The following is a 21,568-nucleotide window of genomic DNA, read 5'->3' as shown; positions in this document are numbered from 1 at the left end:
TATCCAGTGACCAAAGCCATACCAATCCTTAATCACCAGAAACTAATACCGTTACATGAATCACGACTACGAATCCATAGAACTCCATGCAAGACTTGATTTCAGTATGGATCAAATATTGACTTACCCATTTCTACATCACTATATTCTAGTCCTTGAGCACATTAGGTAGCTAGTGTTAGTATGAAGTACTCCCAGGTTAAGTATACATGATTTAGATGAAGTGGCAGCAATTCACGCAACCGCAGGGAGGAAACCTGTCAAAGATCAACTGAATGATTTTTCACTTACCTCACAAATCAGGATGGCACCAGACATTTCAAGCTACACTTTTGCAACCATCATGATAAAAAATATGTGCAACAGCAACATCAAGATTGCAGCATAACCAAGACACAGTGACACTGCCAGCTAGTCCCAAGAATGGGTAGTTATGTAATGTGGAATTATATCCAGCTGCAACTGTGTTGAGCACAAATACATGGAAACTCAATGATCCCCATACTTATCCCTATACTTTCAGAAGGCGTTTGATAAAGTGCCACATAATAGACATGATGGCAAAATTGAAGACTGTGAGGTTAATGGGGCAGTGGCAGCATGGATACGAAATTGGTTAAGAGACAGGAAGCAAAGAGTAGAGAACAGTTGTTTATCAGACTGGAGGGCAGTGTGCAGTGGTGTTCCCCGGGGATCGGTATTGGGACCACTGCTCTTTTGATGTATATTAATGACCTGAACTTGGGTATAGGTGGCATCATTTCAATGTTTGCAGATGACGCAAAGCTTGGAAATATAGAAAACAGTGAGGAGGATAGTACCAGACATCAGGAGGACAAAGACAGACTGGTGAAATGGACAGACACATGGCAGATGACATTTAATGCAGAGACGTGTGAAGAGATGCATTTTGGAAGGAAAAATAACGTGCAGCAATATAAATTAAGTGGTAAAATTTTAAAGGGTGTGCAGGAACAGAGGGACTTGAAGATTAACGTACACAAATCTTCGAGGTGGCAGGACAAGTTCAGAAGGCTGTTAAAAAGACATATGGGATCCTTGGCTTTATAAATAGAGGCATCGAGTACAAAAACAAGGAAGTTATGGTAAACCTTTATAAATCACAGGTTAGGCCTCAGCTAGAGTATTGTGTCCAATACTGGGCACCAGTGTTCCTTGTAAGGTGTACGGCTGTGCAGTGCTCCAGGGAGCCTGTGCAGCCAGCTTGCCGGCATTTCAATTTTAAAACTGCGCATGCATAGTATTTTGAATGGCCCACGCAGCCCCTTAAAGGGACCACGCAGGGCCAAGAAAAATAACTGGGCACCACACTCTAGGAAGGATGTCAAGACCTTGAAGAGGACATTTACTCTAGAATAGTACCAGGGATGAGGGACCTCAGTTATGTGGAGAGAGTAGGGAAGCTGGGATCGTTCGCTTTACAACAAAGAAGGTTAAGGGGAGAATTTGATAGAGGTGTTCAAAATTCTAAGGGGTTTTGAATCAGTAGATGGGGAGAAACTGTTTTCACTGGCAGAAGGTAATCCCTCTGAGCTGTATGATTTTATGATTATCAATCAGAACTCTTACATTAAACAGAAACCAGAGCCCCAAAATTTACAGGGAGGCGGGAGAGAGCGGGGGCAGGGTGGGATTCGGAGCGGCCGGAAAACCCAGAAATGTGGGTAATGCGGAGTCCCTGCTGAATTTAAAGGCAGGATCTCATTTAATTTTGTTTCTCCGTTTCCCGGCCGGCAGCCAGTCAACTTCAGAGGCTGGCTAACCGTCGGGCGGGAAAGCCTGCGCTGGTATGCTGCTGCCGGGGCCCAGAGAGGAAGGAATGGAAGTTCAGGAAGGGTCTGCAGACACCGCACAAGGAAGGACAGTGGGGGTGGAGGGGGGGGGGGGTGGTGGGGGTGTGATCATGGAGGTGAGGGGGAGATCGGATCACGGGGGGAGGGAGGACAATCGCGGGGAGGGAAGCAGGTTTACTTGAGGGATCGGGGGAAGCACTCCTGCTCCTCCTAGATCACAAGCTGTACCTGAAGGGCACTTAACTGCTGGATCGAGCCCTTCTCGCCTCTCTTCAGCTGCCAGGTTTCCCGAGCCCTAGGAAACCCACGCTGGAGGCATTAAATTTAAAGGCAAATTAAATTGAAGCGTGGACCATGGTGTTGTGGCGGGAACGTTCCCTTCAGAATGCTGAAAGGGAAGGGGAGGGGAAGATGTGTTTGGTGGTGGCATCACGTTGGAGGTGATGGAAATGGAGGACAATGATCCATTGAATGCTGAGGCAGGTGGGGTGCAAGGTAAGGACAAGTGGTTCTGGGAGGGAGGGGAAGGAGTGTGAGCTGAAGTGCAGGAAATGGAACGGACATGGTCGAGGGCCATGTCAACCACGGTAGAGGGGAATTCTTGGTTGAGGAAAAAGGAAGACATATCGGAAGCACTGGTATGGAAGGTGGCTCTCCACAGATGCTGCCTGACTTGTTGAGTATTTCCAGCATTTTCTGTTTATATTTCAGATTTCCAGCATCCGCAGTATTTTGCATTAATGTATTATTATTTGCTGTGTGCAGCAAAAAGATCAAAGCTCTGCAGTTCTGTCACATCCAGTCGTGAATGGTGGACAATTAAACAACTAACGGGAAGAGAAGGCTCCATGAACATCCCCATCATCAATGATGGGGGAGCCCAGTACGCGAGTGCAAAAGCCAAGGCTGAAAGTTTTGCAACCATCTTCAGCCAGAAGTGCTGAGTGGATGATCCATCTCGGCCTCCTCTTGAGGTCCCCACCATCACAGACACAGACACAGATGCTGCCTTGTGTCAAACTTGTCAGCTCAAGCAGCATATTTAATGTATGAATATCCCATGACGTTTTACAGAGCAGAGGGTTAACGAAATAAAAAGGCATCAGGAACAGACAACAAGCTATGTTGCAAGTTAGGAGGCATGGTCAAAAGGATAGGTTTTGAGGTGTATGAAGCTGTAAAGAGAAATGGAGGTTCGCTAGGTTGATTCCTGAGATGAGAGGGTTGACCTATAAGGAGAAATTGAGTAGATTGGGCCTATACTCTCTGGAGTTTAGAAAAATGAGAGATCTCATAGAAACATCTAAGATTCTGAAGAGGATTGACAGGGTAGATGCTGAGAGGTTGTTTCCCCTGGCTGGAGAGTCTAGAACTAGGGGGCATAGTCTCAGGATAAGGGGCCGGCTATTTAAGACTGAGATGAGGAGGAATTTCTTCTTCAGAGGGTTGTGAATCTTTGGAATTATCTACCCTAAAGGGCTGTGGATGCTGAATCTTTGAGTATATTCAAAGCAGAGATAGGTAAGATCAGCCATGACCTTATTGAATGGCGGACCAGGCTCAAAGGGCCAAATGGCCTACTCCTGCTCCTATTTCTTATGTAGATAGATTTTTGGACTCTAGGGGAATCAAGGGATGTGGAAATCGGGTGGGAAAGTGGAGTTGAGGTCGAAGATCAGCCATGATCTTATTGAATAGCAGAGCTCATGATATCGAGAAACGGCTGAGTGCACTGGATACAGCAAAGGCTATGGGCCCTGACAACATCCCGGCTGTCCTGCTGAAGACTTGTGCTCCAGAACTAGCCGCGCCTCTAGCCAAGCTGTTCCAGTACAGCTACAACACTGGCATCTATCCGACAATATGGAAAACTGCCCAGGTATGTCCTGTCCACAAAAAGCAGGACAAATCCAACCCGGCCAATTACCGCCCCATCAGTCTGTTCTCAATCATCAGCAAAGTGATGGAAGGTGTCATTGACAGTGTTATCAAGCGGCACCTACTCTCCAAAAGCCTGCTCACTGATGCCCAGTTTGGGTTCCACCAAGACCACTCGGCTCCCAACCTCATTACAGCCTTGGTTCAAACATGGACAAAGGAGCTGAATTCCAGAGGTGAGGTGAGAGTGACTGCCCTTGACATTAAGGCAGCATTTCACTGAGTATGACATCAAAGAGCCCTAGTAAAACTGAAGTCAATGGGAATCGGGGGGAAAACGCTCCACTGGCTGGAGTCATACCTAGCACAAAGGAAGATGGTTGTGGTGGTTGAAGGTCAATCATCACAGACCCAGGACATCGCTGCAGGAGTTCCTCAGGGCAGTGTCCTAGGCCCAACCATCTCAGCTGCTTCATCAATGACCTTCCCTCCAATATAAGGTCAGAAATGGGGATGTTCGCTGATGACTGCACAGTGTTCAGCGCCATTCACAACTCCTCAGATATTGAAGCAGTCCATGCCCGCATGCAACAAGACCTGGACGACGTTCAGGCTTGGGCTGATAAGTGGCAGATAACATTTGCGCCACAGAAGTGCCAGGCAATGACCAACGCCAACAAGCAAGAGTCTAACCACCTCTCCTTGACATTCAATGGCATTACCATCGCCGAATCCCCCACCATCAACATGCTGGGGGTCACCATTGACCAGAAACTTAACTGGACCAGCCACATAAATACTGTAACAACAAGAGCCGGTCAGAGGCTAGGTATTCTGCGGCGAGTGTCTCACCTCCTGACTCCCCAAACCCTTTCCACCATCTACAAGGCACAAGTAAGGAGTGTGATGGAATACTCTCCACTTGCCTGGATGAGTGCAGCTCCTACACTCAAGAAGCTCAACATCACCCAGGACAAAGCAGCCCACTTGTTTGGCACCCCATCCGCCACCTTAATCATTCACTCCCTCCACCACCAACGTACCGTGGCTGCAGTGTGTACCATCTACAAGATGCACTGCAGCAACTTGCCAAGGCTTCTTCGGCAGCACCTCCCAAACCCGCGACCTCTTCCACCTAGAAGGACAAGGACAGCAGGTGCATGGGAACACCACCACCTCCAAGTTCCCCTCCAAGTCACACACCATCCTGACTTAGAAGTATATCCTTCATCGTCACTGGGTCAAAATCCTGGAACTCCCTACCTAACAGCACTGTGGGAGTACCTTCACCACACGGACTGCAGCGGTTCAAGAAGGCAGCTCACCACCACCTTCTCGAGGGCAATTAGGGATGGGCAATAAATGCTGGCCTTGCCAGCGATGCCCACATCCCATAAACAAATTTTTAAAAAGGCTTGAGGGGCCGTATAGCCATCAATTTCTGCTGCATTTGCTCATGGCCTAAACAAAGCTATAGTTACGGCTCAAGTTAATGGGTTGGAAGTGAAGGCCCTTATAGATACGGGCAGTACTGAGAGTTTTATAAGTCTTCAGTTTGCGAAGGAGAAGCATTTGAAAATTTCGCCTGTTACGTATCAGGTGTGTATGGCTCAGACGACCCTTACTTCACAAATAGCTGGTTGTTGCTTTGTGAAAATGATTCTTCTAGGTAATACGTATACTGATATACGCCTATCTGTTTTGCCTAATCTCTGTGCAGATATTTTGATTGGACATGATGTGCTTCAGTTACACGAGTCTCTTAGTCTTTCATTTGGAGGGACTAAGCCACCTTTATCTATTTGTGGATTAACCTCTTTACCTATTTCTCCATTATCACTTTTTTCCAATTTGATGTCGGATTGTAAGCCAATTGCCACCAAGTCAAGAAGATATAGTAGTCAGGATAGAGAATTTATTAATTCTGAAGTTCAACGTCTCTTATTGGAAGGAATCATTGAACCTAGTTGTTCGCCTTGGCGAGCACAGGTAGTTGTCACGACTAACGAGAGACACAAGAAACGAATGGTGATAGACTATTCCCAAACTATTAATAGGTATACTCAATTAGATGCGTACCCTTTGCCTAAGATTGATGAGCTTATCAACAAAGTATCTCAGTATAAGGTTTTTAGCACTATTGATTTAAAGAGTGCTTATCATCAGATTCCTATTGTTAAGAAGGATCAACCATATACGGCCTTTGAGGCTGGTGGAAAGCTGTATCAGTTTTGCCGAATGCCATTTGGTGTTACTAATGGTGTTGCTTGTTTTCAACAGGCAATGGATGCTTTTATAAGTGATAACTCCCTCTCTGACACCTTTTCATACTTAGATGACATCACAGTGTGTGGCAAATCAAGGGTGGAGCATGATTCTAATTTAAAAAGATTCCTTCAAGCTGCGGAAAAAGTTGGTTTAACTTTTAACAAAGAGAAATGTATCTTTTCGACTACTGAGGTAAATCTATTGGGGTATATTATCTCGGGAAACAAGATTAAACCAGATCCAGAACGTCTGCGACCATTGATTGATTTACCTTGTCCTACTAATTCTAAGGCTTTGCAACGAGTTGTTGGACTGTTTTCTTATTATTCTAATTGGATTGCAAATTTTTCACGGAAGATCCGGCCTCTTATTCGGGTTACGACATATCCTCTATCATGGGAGGCCAGGACATGTTTTGAGAATTTTAAAAAGGATATTTTAGGAGCAGTTGTGCATTCTATTGATGAGCAGGTTCCCTTTGTGATCGAGACGGATGCTTCGGATTTTGCAATTGGGGCTACTCTGAACCAAAATGGAAGACCTGTGGCCTTTTTCTCACGTACTTTGAACAATAGTGAAAAAAGACATTCTTCAATAGAGAAAGAGGCATACGCAATAGTAGAAGCATTGCGTAAATGGAGACATTATTTATCGGGGCGACATTTCACGTTGGTAACTGATCAAAAATCTGTGTCCTTTATGTTTGATGTTAAACATTTTGGAAAGATCAAAAATGATAAAATAATGAGATGGAGGATTGAGTTGGCATGTTACCATTTTGACATAGTTTATCGTCCGGGGAAGGATAATGTTGCTGCTGATGCGCTGTCGAGGGCTTATTGTTCTGTGATTCACGGAGATACGCTTATTAATCTTCACAATGCCTTATGTCATCCTGGGGTTACGAGGATGATACACTTTGTACGCAGTAAGAACTTGCCTTTTTCAGTTGAAGACGTCAAGCGGATGACTTCATCATGTTCTATCTGTGCTCGGTGTAAACTGAATTTCTTTAAGCCTCAACGAGCTCATCTTATAAAGGCTACTTCTCCTTTTGAACGTTTGAGCGTCGATTTTAAGGGGCCTCTTCCTTCAACTACTCAAAACCGATATATATTTACTGTTGTGGATGAGTTTTCAAGGTTCCCTTTTGCTTTTCCTTGCGCAGATGTATCAGCTGCTACAGTTATTAAATGTCTGACTCAACTTTTTGTCATCTTTGGGATGCCTGCGTATATCCATTCGGATCAGGGAAGTTCTTTTATGTCTTCCCAGTTGAAGGAATACCTTCAGAGTCGGGGAATTTCTACTAGTAGAACTACCCCATATAATCCCCAGGGTAATGGACAGTGCGAACGATACAATGGGGTGATCTGGAAGGCAGTTATGTTGGCTTTGACATCCCGGAACCTTAAGAATACACAGTGGGAAATGGTACTGCCTGATGCCCTGCATTCCATTAGATCATTGCTTTCAACGGCTACTAATGTGACCCCCCATGAAAGGCTCTTTAACTATCCGCGGAGATCTACTACGGGATATTCGGTACCTTCATGGCTTACTATGCAGGGACCTGTGCTGCTTCGACGCCATGTTAGATTGTCAAAATATGATCCTTTGGTGGAGGAGGTGGAGCTGTTGGAGGCAAATTCCCAATATGCTCATATTCGATTCCAAGATGGGAAAGAAAGTACTGTTTCAATTAAAGACTTGGCTCCTTGTGGGGGCCAGCCCTCTTCTGAGGATATTAACAATAGTCATGATTCAGATAATGTGGATGCTGTTACAGATACTACAAATATTTCCAATCCGATTGCAGATAATTATACTTCTATTAGTCAGCCCTTGATAGATGTTTATGACCGTCCCAGTTTACCTTCTGATGGGATTTCTAATCCGGAAACCGTTGAAAATCGGGATATGGATAGCCTTCCTGCTGAAGATACTTCTGTGCCTTCTGGTGTGGGAGGGCAAGGAATTTCACCAAGGTTAAGAAGGTCGACACGAACAAGATATCCGGTCGACCGATTGAAAATGGACTTTTAAATTGATAGTAATGTTTTAAAATTGTTGAAATATTATAGTATATTGTTTTAGTTGAGAGATACTTAATACTTATGTGCAATGTTACTATTTGTTGTTGTTCACTTAGTATTGTGTCATGTGAACAGTTTTATTCTTGTTGTGCATAGTTTTAGTTGTAAATAATTAATTATAAATTGTAAAGGTTATTTAGGTTGGAGTATATTTTAAAAGGAGGGGTGAATGTGGTGATTATTCCTTGTTTAGTAAAAGTATTGTGATTGGTTGGTTGTTAACTGCCTTGGGATATATGTAATCTCATTGGTAGTTGATGATCACATGATGTGTTGTGGCCACCTTAAATTCAGTTCTTTTCCAGCTTTGGTTGGGACTGGATGTGGGAAGATGTGCTGCAGATTTTAAAGTTAATAAAGCCTAGCTTTGGAAGGCAAATCTATTCTTTATTTCACCCACGTATTTAATCCCCCCGAACACTCAGGGCCAATTTTTATCATGGCCAATCAACCTAACCCGCACATCTTTGGACTGTGGGAGGAAACCGGAGCACCCGGAGGAAACCCACGCAAACACGTGGGTTTTTTATATTTCTTATGTTTTTATGAAAGGTTTAACAAAGGTATGAGCAAGGCTGCTGAAACCTGTGTCAGCAAGGGGGGTGGGCACAATATACAAAAGGCCAGAATCAGAGGTTCAAAGCATGCAGGAAAGGGTTGCAGAGATGTGTTGCAGTGACAACAAGAAGGATTTTTAAGATGAAAAGGAGAATTTAAAATTCAGTGTATTGGGAGACAGGGAACCAGTGAAGGTCCGCAAGATAAACAGGTCACGATACAGGCAGATGAGCTTTAAATAAGCTGACGTTTATGGGGGAGTGGGGGCGGAGATGGGAGGCTGGCAAGGAGGATATCACGGAAAACAAGTCTAGAGGTTTCAGAAGTATGGGTAAGAACTTCATCAGCAGTGTGGCTTAGGCAAAGACAGACAATGTTGCAGAAGCGTTGGAGATCAATGGAATCTGATGCTTAGTTGTGGGTCGAAGAGATCGTCAAGGGTTAGCACGGTCTGGTTTGCACATTACTTGGCAACTGGGATCATCTGGTAATGCACGCTTACTGACAACGTACAGACCAGATACCTGCAGACAGGCTCACTCGCCTTCCCTGTTGAGACTGTCACACAACACCAGGTTATAGTCCAACAGCTTTATTTGAAATCACAAGCTTTCGGAGCGCTGCTCCTTCGTCAGGTTCGAAAGCTTGTGATTTCAAATAAAGCTGTTGGACTATAACCTGGTGTTGTGTGACTTCTCACATTTGTCCACCCAAGTCCAACACCGGCATCTCCACATCATGCCTGTTGAGACTGATCACCTCAAGGCACGGGCGCGCGCATTACCATGTGACCGACAGCCTGGGCCACGTCGTTACCTGGTGACTCCGGCCGCCTGGAGACCCAGGCGCGCGCTCGTTGCTTGGCAACTGACGCTTGCTGTCGCGCGGAGGGGAGCGCGCTCCGGTGATCGAGTGACAGGCGCTCGCGCGATCTTTACCTGCTGGCCGAGGTGGAGCGGGCTGTGATGGGGTTGGTGAAAGTTATAACGGACTCCAGCACTTCGCCGGTCAGAAACACCGGGCCCCGAAGGAGTTTTGCCACCACCTCAATCATTCCGAGCTCTTCGCAAAGGTTTTTTTTAAAATAAATTTAACACCGATCTTTACACCTCAAGCAGCGTCCATCTGCAATCATTTCAACCGCTACCAATCTAAACAAACACCGCTCACATCTGGTTGAAGAGCCCCAGCACAACCGGAAGTCTGGTGGCATCGCACATGCGTATTGACAGTCTTCTGCCATACCGTCGCGTCACATTGAAGGCGAACTCAGCTGACAGGAGGTGGAGGAACAGGTAAAACCTGGAACAGAGTTTCGTGGAGGGGGGAATGGGGAAAAACTGGAGCGGAGTCCAGTGGAGGGAGGAATAGGTCAAATAAAAACAGAAAATGCTGCAAACGCCCAGCAGGTCAGGCAACATCTGTGGAGAGAGAAACAGTGTTAACGTTTCAGGTCGATGACCTTTCATCGAGGGAGGGTTCAGGTAAGGGTAAATCTATAAGTCTGAAGAGAAAAGTCAAGTCTAGAGCTGAGTAGCGATTTGGGTAAAATCAAGCAGATTGTGTCAGGTAGGGACAGAGAGTTTAACAATGGTAATAGGACATTAGTGACTAAGGCCACATCAAGGAAAATAGTGAAAAGTTAAAATTAAAGATGCTATCTATGAATGCACAAAGCATTCGTAACAAAATAGATAAATTAATGGCACAAATAGAGATAAATGGGTTTGTTCTAGTAGCAATTAATGAGACGGGGTTGCAGGTGACCAAAGTTGGGAACTAAATATTCCAGGGTACTTGACTTTTAGAAAAGATAGGCAAAATGGAAAAAGAAATGTGGTAGCCTTGATAATAAAGGATAAGATAAAGGCAGTAGTGAGAAAGGATCTTAACCCAGGAAATCAGGATGTAGAATCAGTATGGGTGGAGCTAAGAAATAACAAAGGGCAGCAAATACTGGTGGGAGTAGTTTATAGTCTCCCCTAACAGTAATCATAGTGTTGGACAGAGTATAAATCAGAAAATTAGAGATGTTACAAGGGTAATGCAATAATCGTGAGGAACTTTAATCTTCATATAGTCTGAGCAAACCAAATTGAAGGACGAGTTCATGGAATGCATTCGAGACAGTTTTCTAGAACAATATGTTGAGGAACCAACTGGGGAACAGGCTACAACAATACAAAAAGAAAATACTGCAGATGCTGGAAATCTGAAATAAAAACAGAAAATGCTGGAGATACTCAGCAGATCAGGCAGCATCTGTGAAGAGAGAAACGGAGTTAACGTTTCAGGTCGATGGCCTTTTGTCAGAACTGGAAAAAAGCAGGAAATGTAACAGATTTTTAAGCAAGTGTTGTGGCTGGGAAATGGGGGAGGGGATGAAAGAACAAAAGGGAAGGTCTGTGATAGGATAGAAGGCAGGAGAGATTAAGAGATATTCAAGGCAAAAGGAGATGGTAATGGGACAGGTTAAAAAACAAAGGATGGCTCTAGATGAAGTGTGGCAAGAGGGAAAATCACAATATGATTAGGCAGAGTCAACATGGTTTTATGAAAGGGAAATCTTGTTTGACAAATCTATTATAGAGTTTTTTGAGGATGTAACTAGCAGGGTAGATTAGGGGAAACCAGTGGATGTAGTATATTTGGATTTTCAAAAGGCATTCGATAAGGTGCCACACAATAGGATGTTACACAAGATTAGGGTTCATGGGATTGGGGGTAATATATTAGCGTGGATTGAGGATTGGTTAACGGACGGGAAACAGAGTAGGAATAAACAGGTCATTTACAAGATGGCAGGGTGTAACTAGTGGAGTGCCACAAGGATCAGTGCTTGGGCCTCAGCTATTTACAATCTATATCAATGACTTAGATGAGGAGAGCGAGTGTACTCTTTTTGAGCAACCCATAAACAAACGGATTGTAACTAAACTTAAAACATTAAATGAAACTTACCAAATTAAATTAAAATTTGGTTGCTGGGGGTGATAATGCACTCCAGTCCCTGCGGTGCCCACCGGTCGCAGAAGGCCTCGAGTGTGCCGACGGACACCGTGTGCTCCATCTCCAGGGCCACCCGGGTGCAAACGTGGCCGCGGAAGAGAGGCAGGCAGTCAGGCCGGAAGACCCCCTCGACCGCCCGCTGCCTGGACCAGTTAATGGACACCTTGGCCAGACCCAGGAACAGTCCCACGAGGTGGTCCCCCGACCTGCCCGCTTCCCCTCCGCACCGGGTGACCAAAGATCAGGAGCGTGGGACTGAAGTTCAGCCAAAAATCGAGGAGCAGCCCCTTCAAATAATGGAAGAGGGGCTGCAACCTCTCACACTCCATATAAACATGGAACACGGACTCCTCCAGGCCGCAGAAAAGGTAGGCGGCCTGGTAGTCCATGAACCGACTTAAAACTTTATTGCACGGGATTGCTCTGTGCAACATCCTCCAGACAAAGTCTCCAATAGATAAAGGGAGGACTCCTGCATAGACAACCCTCCATTGGGGACCCCCACCTCCTCCGGACGGCAAGATGATGCGCCAAGATGTGTCCGGACGGCACAGGAGACCGAGTGTAATATATCCAAATTTGCTGATGATACAAAGCTGGGTGGGAAAGTAAGCTGTGAAGAGGACGTAAAGAGGCTGCAATGGGATACAGACCGGTTAAGTGATTGAGCAACAAGGCGGCGGCGGTGGCGGGAATTTTGGCGGAGCGGCGAGTTTAAAAGAGGCCCCTGAGACTCAGGTAGGCCTCAGAGCGGCAGCGGCGGCGGGAATCTCGGCGGAGCGGCGAGTTTAAAAGAGGCCCCAGAGACCAGGTAGGCCTCAGAGCGGCAGCAGCGGCGGGAATCTCGGAGGAGCGGCGAGTTTAAAAGAGGCCCCAGAGACCAGGTAGGCCTCCGAGTGTACTAATCTCCAATCTCAGAACTCAGAGGGAAGGAGAGAATTAAAAAGTAATCGAAGTGTGATGTCACCAGAAAGCAGGTAAGTGATTCGTTGGTGAGTATTTCTCTCTTTTTAAACCTTAACTCTGTGGTTTATAATTTCTAAGCTCTCTGTGGTATAGCGGGGACTGTTGGTAAACCAGGGCCCTTAAGTATACCATTTAACTGTAGTGTAATTGGTGGGATAGAAACATAGAAATATAGAAAATAGGAGCAGGAGTAGGCCATTCGGCCCCTCGAGCCTGCTCTGCCATTCAGTGCGATCATGGCTGATCATCCAAATTCAGTACCCTGTCCCTGCCTTCTCTCCATATCCCTTGATCCCTTTAGCCTTAAGAAATATATCTAACTCCTTCTTGAATATATTTAATGAATTGGCCTCTACTGCCTTCTGTGGTAGAGAATTCCACAGGTTCACCACTCTCTGGGTGAAGAAATTCCTCCTCATCTCAGTCCTAAATGGCTTACCCCTTATCCTTAGACTGTGACCCCTCGCTCTGGACTCCCCGGCCATCGGGAACATCCTTCCTGCATCTAGTCTGTCCAGTCCTGTTAGTATTTTATAAGTTTCAATGAGATCCCCTCTTATTCTTCTAAACTCCAGCGAGTATAAGCCCAATCGACCCAATCTCTCCTCATATGTCATTCCTGCCATCCCAGGTAACAGCCTGGTGAATCTTTGCTGAACTCCCTCCATGGCAAGAACATCCTTCCTCAGATAAGGCGACCAAAACTGCACACAATACTCCAGGTGTGGTCGCACCAAGGCCCTGTACAGCTGCATCAAGACATCCTTGTTCCTGTACTCAAACCCTCTCGCTACGAAGGCCAACAGACCATTTGCCTTCTTAACTGCCTGCTGCACCTGCATGCTTACCTTCAGCGACTGGTGCGCAAGGACACCCAGGTCTCGTTGCACTTCCCCTTCTCCCAATCTATTGTCATTCAGATAATAATCTGCCTTCCTGTTTCTGACACCAAAGTGGATAACCTCACATTTATCCACATTATATTGCATCTACCATGCTTCTGCCCAATCACCCAACCTGTCCAAATCATACTGGAGTTTCTCGGCATCCTCCTTAAAGCAGACACTCCCACCCAGCTTTGTGTCGTCTGCAAACTTGGAGATATTACATCCAATTCCCTCGTCTAGATCATTAATATATATTGTGAATAGCTGGGGTCCCAGGACCGATCCCTGCGGTACCCCACTAGTCACTGCCCGCCACTCGGAAAAAGACCCATTTATTCCAACTCTTTGCTTTCTGTCTGCCAACCAGTTCTCTATCCAAGTCAATACCTTGCCCCCAATCCCATGTGCCTTAACTTTACACGCTAATCTCTTATGCGGGACCTTATCGAAAGCCTTCTGAAAGTCCAAATACACTACATCCACTGGTTCTCCCTTATCAATTTTACCAGTTACATCCTCAAAAAATTCCAGTAGATTAGTCAAGCACGATTTACCTCTTGTAAATCCATGTTGACTTTGTCCGATCCTGTCACTGTTTTCCAAATGCTCTGCTATTACATCTTTTATAATGGACTCTAGCATTTTCCCCACTACCGATGTCAGGCTTACTGGTCTATAATTCCCCGTTTTCTCTCTACCACCTTTTTTGAATAGTGGGGTAACATTAGCTACCCTCCAATGTATAGGCACAGTTCCAGAGTCTATAGAATTTTGGAAGATGACCAGCAACGCATCTACTATTTCTAGGGCCACTTCCTTAAGTACCCTAGGATGTAGATTATCAGGCCCTGGGGATTTATCGGCCTTCAATCCCGTCAATTTCCCTAACACCATCTCCCTACAAATACTGATTTCTTTCAGTTCCTCCCTCTCATTAGACCCTATGTTCCCCGACATCTCTGGGAGGTTATTTGTGTCCTCCTTTGTGAAGACAGAACCAAAGTATGTATTTAATTGGTCAGCCATTTCTTTGTTCCCCATTATAAATTCCCCTGATTCTGACTGCAAGGGACCTACGCTTGACTTCACCAATCTTTTTCTCTTCACATATCTATACAAGCTTTTACAGTCAGTTTTTATGTTCCCTGCAAGCTTACTCTCATACTCTATTTCCCCCCTCTTAATTAATCCCTTTGTCCTCCTTTGTTGAAACCTAAACTGCTCCCAATCCTCAGGTTTACTGCTTTTTCTGGCCAATTTATATGTCCTCTCCTTGGATCTTATGCTATCCCTAATTTCCCTTGTTAGCCACGGTTAAAAAAAACAAGCCTGAAGGCCTTCTGTCTTAATACATCTTTGTATCATCTGCAAACTAGGCTACATTACACTCGATCCCTTCATCCAAGTCATTAATGTAGATTGTAAATAGTTGGGACCCCAGCACCGATCCTTGTGGCACCCCACTAGTTACCGTTTGCCAACCAGAAAATGACCCAGTTATCCCGACTCTCTGCTTTCTGTTCGTTAGCCAATTCTCTATCCATGCTAATATATTGCCCCCAACTCCGTGAGCTCTTATCTTATGCAGTAACCTTTTATGTGGCACCTTATCGAATACCTTCTGGAAATCCAAATACACCACATCCACTGGCTCACCCTTGTCCACCCTGCTTGTTACATCCTCAAAGAACTCCAGCAAATTTGTTAAAGATGATTTCCCTTTCCTAAAACCATGCTGACTCTGTTTGACTGCAGTATGTTTTTCTAAATGCCCTGCTACTGCTTCCTTAATGAAGGACTCCAGCATTTTCCCAACGACAGATGTTAGGCTAACTGGTCTATAGTTTCCTGCTTTCTGTCTCCCTCCTTTCTTAAATAGGGGTGTTACATTAATGGTTTTCCAATCCACTGGGACCTCTCCAGAATCCAGGGAGTTTTGGTATATTGCAACCAATGCATCCACTATCTCTGCAGCCACTTCTTTTAAGATCCTGGGACGCAGGCCATCTGGTCCAGGGGACTTGTCGTCTTTTAGTCCCATTATTTTACTGAGTACTATTTCCTTAGTGATAGTGATTGTCTTTAGTTCCCCACTCCCTGTGGCCCCTTGATTATCCATTATTGAGATGTTGTTAGTGTCTTCTACAGTGAAGACAGATGCAAAATATTTGTTCAGAGTCTCTGCCATTCCCCCGTTCCCCATTATTAATTCCCCAGTCTCATCCACACTATAATCAACATCACTAAAACAGATTATCAGGTCATTATCACATTGCTGTTTGTGGGAGCATGCTATGCATAAATTGGCTGCCTCGTTTCCTACATTACAATTGTGGCTACACTTCAGAAAGTACTTCATTGGCTGTAAAGCACTTTGGGACATCCGGTGGTCGTGAAAGACGCTATATAAATGCAAGTCTTTCTTTTTAAATTCTCTGCGAGTTTACAAGAATGAGAGGTGATCCCATTGAAACATACAAAATTCTTAGCTAGCTTGACAGGGTAGATGTTGAGAGGCTGTTTCCCCTGGCTGGAGAGTCCAGAACTAGGGGGTCATAGTCACAGGATAAGGGGTCGGCCATTTAGGACTGAGATGAGGAGAAATTTCTTCACTCAGAGGGCTGTGAATCTTTGGAATTCTCTACCCCAGAGGGCTGTGGATGCTCAGTTGTTGAGTATATTCAAGACTGAGATCAATAGATTTTTGGGCACTAAGGGAATCAAGGGATATGGGGATTGGGCGGGAAAGTGGAGTTGAGGTCAATGATCAGCCATGATCTTATTGAATGGCAGAGCAGGCTCGAGGGGCCGTATGGCCTACTCCTGCTCCTATTTCTTATGTTCTTTCATCAGAACTGGATGATGTTAGAGATGAAACCAGGCTGATACCAGGAATGGCGGGAATGACCTATGAGGAGAGACTATGTAGTTTAGGGATGTACACACTGGAGTTTAGAAGATTGAGAGGGGACCTCATAGAAGTGTATAAAATTCTGACAGGTCTAGACAGACTGGATGCAGAAGGAATGTTTCCCTTGGCGGGTGAGAACAGAACTAGAGGACATAATTTAAGGATAAGGGCTAAACCATTTAGGACAGAGATGAGGGGGAATTTCTTCACTCAGAGAGTGGTGAACCTGTGGAACTCATTGCCACAGAGGGCAGTGTACGCCAGCTCATTAAATATATTTAAGAGGGAATTAGATATATTTCTACGGGCAAAAGGGGTTAAGGGTTACGGAGAGAAGGCGGGGACGGGATACTGAATTAAAGGATCAGCCATGATCTCATTGAATGGCGGAGCAGGCACGAAGGGCCGAATGGCCTACTCCTGCTCCTATCTTCTATGTATCTATGTATCTATGAAAGCACCATTATTGCTTTTATCATTTAACCTCTCCTGCCCCCCACCCCATCACAATCTTCTCCCTTTTGTTCTTTTCCTGTCCACCTTTTTCCTGGCTCTGTACTTGCTTAAATGTTGTTCATGGCTAACACCTTCCAGTTCTGATGAAAGTTCATTAACCTGAAATGTTCACCCTGTTTCTCTCTGCACAGATGCTGCCTGACCTGTTGACTGTTCCCAGCAATTTCTATTTTTCCTACATTACAACAGTGACTACACTTCAAAAACTACTTCATTGGCTGTAAAGTGCTTGGGGACTTTGTGAAAGGCATTTTATTTAAGATTTCCAGGACCCACAGCATTTTGCTTTTGTTTTAGTGAGGAATAGGTAAGATCTGAAATAGAATCAAGCAGAGGGAGGTAAAGGTAAAGCATGGTACAGTATCCTGCGGAGGCTAGAATGGGACCTGGAGTAGAATTGAGTGGAGGGACGAATGGTTAAAATTTGTGACAGAGTACAGTGGAGGGAGGAATGGGTAAAAGCTGGAGCAAAGTTCAGCAGAGGAAGTCCTCACCATCCTCGGCCTCTTGCACTGTTCCACGTAAGCTCAGTGTAAGCTTGAGGAACAGCACCTCATCTTTCGATTAGGCACTCTACAGCCCTCTGGACTCAACATAGAGTTCAACAATTTCAGATCGTAACCTCGGCTATCACATATATATATTTTCTTCTTTTTTTATCCACAATTTTTGTTTGGCCCTTTTTTTTTCCTTCTTCTTCTCTCCCACATGGCAGCTGTCCTTCATTCTGCCTGCGCAATTCACACCCCATTTAGAGCCATCCTTTGTTCCTTAACCTGTCCCATTACCACCTCCTCTCGCCTTGAATATCTCTTAATGTCTCTCAATGTCTCTTAATCTCTCCTGCTTTCTATCCTATCACTGACATTCCCTTTTGTTCTTTCAGCCCCTCCCCCTTTTCCCAGCCCCTAAACCTGCTTTCCATTTCCTGCTTTTTTCCAGTTCTGACGAAAGGTCATTGACCTGAAACGTTAACTCTGTTTCTCTCTCCACGGATGTTGCCTGGCCTGCTGAGTACTTCCAGCATTTTCTGTTTGTTATTTCGGATTTCCAGCATCCGCAGTATTTTGCTATCGTCCAGCAGAGGAAGGATCGGGTAAAACCTGGGACAGTTTCCACAAAGGAAGGAACAGGTAAAAGCTGCGACAGAGTCAGAGAGATGGAACAACAGGCAGAGGGAGGGATCATCAGGAACAGGCCATTTTACCCCCTTAATCCTGCTCCGCCATTCAATTAGATCAGGTTGATCTATACCACAACTCCATTTACCCAGATTTTAGCTCCATATCCCTTGAAACCCTTTCCTAAAAAAAATCTATCTATCTCAGTCTTGACAGCGCCAATTGTCCTAGCATCTACAGCCTTTGGAGAGAGAGAATTCCAGATTTCTACTACCCATTGTGTGAAAAGGTGAGTCCTGATTTCGCTCCTGAATGGCCCAGATCTAATTATGTCCCCTCGTTGTTGATTCCCCCACTTGAGGAAATCTTTTTCTGGAATCCTTAGAACATTTTAAACACCTCAATCAGATCGCCCCTATATCTTCTATATTCGAAGGAATACAAGCCAAGTTTATGCAACCTCTCCTCATAATTTAACCCTTTTAGCCCCAGTATCATTCTGGTGTGCTGTGAATTGCCAAAAATTGCTGGACGCTTTGCACTGTTCCGCCAAGTGGCAGCTTGACATCAACACCCCCATGAGTTTCAACAAATTGCTGTATTTGCGCATTAATTGCCAATTAAACTCACCGCAGAAAGTTAGGGCTGGTACTTAACAGCGTAAGTACCCTTTTAATGACTAGATTTATATTCCTGCAATGCCACTCAACCTCTCGGCCCAGAAAGGGAACAATTGAAACTGTGGAATCTCATTTCTGTAGTAAATTGTAATTAGAGATTTTTAAAATTTTAATTTCGTTTTCTTTCTTTTCCATTCTGTTTCTTTTTTCTCTCTCTTAATCCAATCTTTCCCTCTCTTGATTTCTGTTTCTGTGCCTGATTTGACTCTCATTCACCCTATTTCCTTCACTGTTGTTCCTTTTTCTTTCTCAATCCTTAAATCTCATTGGTTAAGGAAATAGACTGTTGGTCCCATCGTTCACCAAGGTCCCAGATGCCCCCTTGACATTGCTGCGCCATTATCAGCTTGCACTTCCAGCAATTTGCATCACACTTCTCCTTCTTCTTAGGCAGTCCCTTGGAACCGAGGATGACTTGCTTCCACGTTAAAAATGAGTTCGCAGGTGACTGATGAGTCCAATGCAGGACCTACAGTCTCTGTCACAGGTGGGGCAGACGGTGATTGAAGGGGCGGGTGGGTGGGGTGCTTGGGTTGACGTGCGCTCCTTGCGCTGCCTGCACTTGACTTCCGCTTGCTCCCGGCGAAGAGACTTGAGGTGTTCGGCGCCTTCCCGGATGCTTCTCCTCCACTTTGTGCGGTCTTGGGCCAGGGATTCCCAGGTGTCGGTGGGGATGTTACACTTTTTCAAGGAGGCTTTGAGGGTGTCCTTGAAGCGTTTCCTCTGCCAACCTGGGGCTCTCTTGCCGTGCCGGAGCTCCGAGTAGAGCGCTTGTTTTGAGAATCTCGTATCGGGCATGCGGACAATGTGACCCATCCATCGGAGCTGATCGAGCATGGTCAAAGCTTCGATGCTGGGGATGTTGGCCTGAGCAAGAACACTGACGCTGGTGCGCCTATCCTGCCAATGGATTTGCAGGATCTTGCGGAGGCAGTGTTGGTGGTACCTCTCCAGTGCTTTGAGGTGCCTGCTGTACATGGTCCATGTCTCTGAGGCATACAGCAGGGCGGGTATCACTGCTGCTCTGTAGACCATGAGCTTAGTGCCGGGTTTGAGGTCCTGGTCTTCAAACACTCTGTTCCTCAGGCGACCGAAGGCTGCACTGGCACACTGAAGGTGGTGTTGGACTTTGTCGTCGACGTCTGCCCTTGTTCACAGTAGGCTGCTGAGGTATGGAAAGTGGTCCACGTTGTCCAAGGCTTTGTCGTGGATTTTGATAATCGGGGGGCAGTACTGTGTGGCGGGGGCAGGTTGGTAGAGGACCTTTGTCTTACGGATGTTTAGTGTAAGGCCCATGCTCTCGTACGCTTTGGTGAAGGTGTTGATGATGGTTTGGAGTTTGACCTCCGAGTGAGCGCAGACGCAAGCGTTGTCTGCATACTGTAATTCAACGACACAGGATGGGACGACCTTGGACCTGGACTGGAGGCGACGGAGGTTGAACAGTTTCCCGTTTGTTCTTTAAATTAGCTCCACTCCAGTGGGGAGCTTACTGAGGGTGAGATGGAGCATTGCAGCAAGGAAGATTGATCCGAGCGTTGGTGCGATGACACAGCCTTGCTTGACCCCGGTTCGTACGTGAATTGGGTCTGTGGTGGAACCGTTGGTCAGGATCATGGCTTGCATGTCGTCATGAAGCAGGCGAAGGATAGTGACAAACATTTGAGGGCAGCCAAATTTGAGGAGGACACTCCATAATCCCTCACGGTTGACAGTGTCGAAGGCCTTTGTGAGACCAAAGAAGGCCATGTACAGCGGTTGGCGCTGTTCCCTGCATTTCTCTTGTAATTGATGTGCGGTGAAGATCATGTCCATTGTGCCCCTTAGTGGGCAGAATCCACACTGCGACTCTGGGAGGAGCTCTTCGGCCACTGGGAGAAGGCGATTGAGAAGGATTCTTGCGATGACTTTCCCTGTGGCAGACAGCAGGGAAACTCCTCTGTAATTACTGCAATCGGACTTGCACTTCCAGCAATTTGCATCACAATATTTAAGCTGAATGGTACTCAAACTAACAGGATATGCCGCGAGATGCCCCGCTCCAGCAAATTCAATGTGACGTAATACCAAGGATGGGTCGATGAGTTGTTGAGAATTATGTCAATCAGCTGAGCTTGCCAGAATCAGGCGAGAATCAGGTTTTGAAAAATGGTGAAAACAGTGAACTGAAGCTTTTAGTCAGATAGAAAACAAACTGAATTTGGGCAAGTAATCTCCCAATTATCATTTGTTTTTTTTTGATAAACATTATCATGGTAACATGCTTGTTAATGCTTCAATGTCAATATCATCACATGTCAATGATACTAAGAACATTGGCAACCAGTGTCTGCAGAGACAGCCAATGCTAGCAGAAAATCAGTATAAAAACTGAAAACCATTCTATAAATCAACTATTATTTCTAGGCATTAATCCAATCTCAAAATACAATTATAAACTGCTTTCAAGATTTATTTCATCCGAACCTCAGATGAGGTTATTGTCTTGTAATCACTCAGCAGTTCATTAGTCTACATGTAATCATGGTAATCTATTACTGATAGTTTTGTGTCTTTAACAGCAGAAGGGCTGATGTTTCCTACATTTTAAATTGAAAGTGACCTGCAATTGACTGCTATATTGGTGGATATATTACTAGAGGATCAATTAACTAGCACTGGGAAATTTAGAAATAATTAATCAGTATTCGAGAATTTGCACAGAATAGTTACTAATTTATCTAAATATGTTGATTATATTAGCTAATTCCATTTGACAATCATCTGGTGTTCACAAGGACATTTTATCCAATTGTTGAACATTGGAACAGTAGATATCAGCTAAACATCAAAAACCAAATGGCAGTAATAATGTCCACCTCTTA

At 45.1% G+C, this 21,568-nt stretch overlaps 1 protein-coding gene across 1 annotated transcript in view; it reads right to left on the bottom strand.

Moving 5' to 3' along the window:
* The window catches only part of rgp1 (GP1 homolog, RAB6A GEF complex partner 1), a 30,656-nt gene extending 20,801 nt beyond the window's left edge, over positions 1 to 9,855 (bottom strand). Inside the window, exon 1 of the mRNA XM_085973453.1 lies at positions 9,553 to 9,855. Within this exon, the coding sequence (XP_085829579.1) occupies positions 9,553 to 9,668 (116 nt within the window). The 5' untranslated portion in view covers positions 9,669 to 9,855. The remainder of the gene's footprint in view (positions 1 to 9,552) is intronic.
* Positions 9,856 to 21,568: the final 11,713 nt, after the last annotated feature.

This window comes from Somniosus microcephalus, chromosome 2, assembly GCF_052327205.1.
Source record: "Somniosus microcephalus isolate GS21.2 chromosome 2, FLI_Smic_1.0, whole genome shotgun sequence".
Lineage (NCBI taxonomy): Eukaryota > Metazoa > Chordata > Chondrichthyes > Squaliformes > Somniosidae > Somniosus > Somniosus microcephalus.
This window is presented reverse-complemented; position numbering and strand designations above follow the sequence as displayed.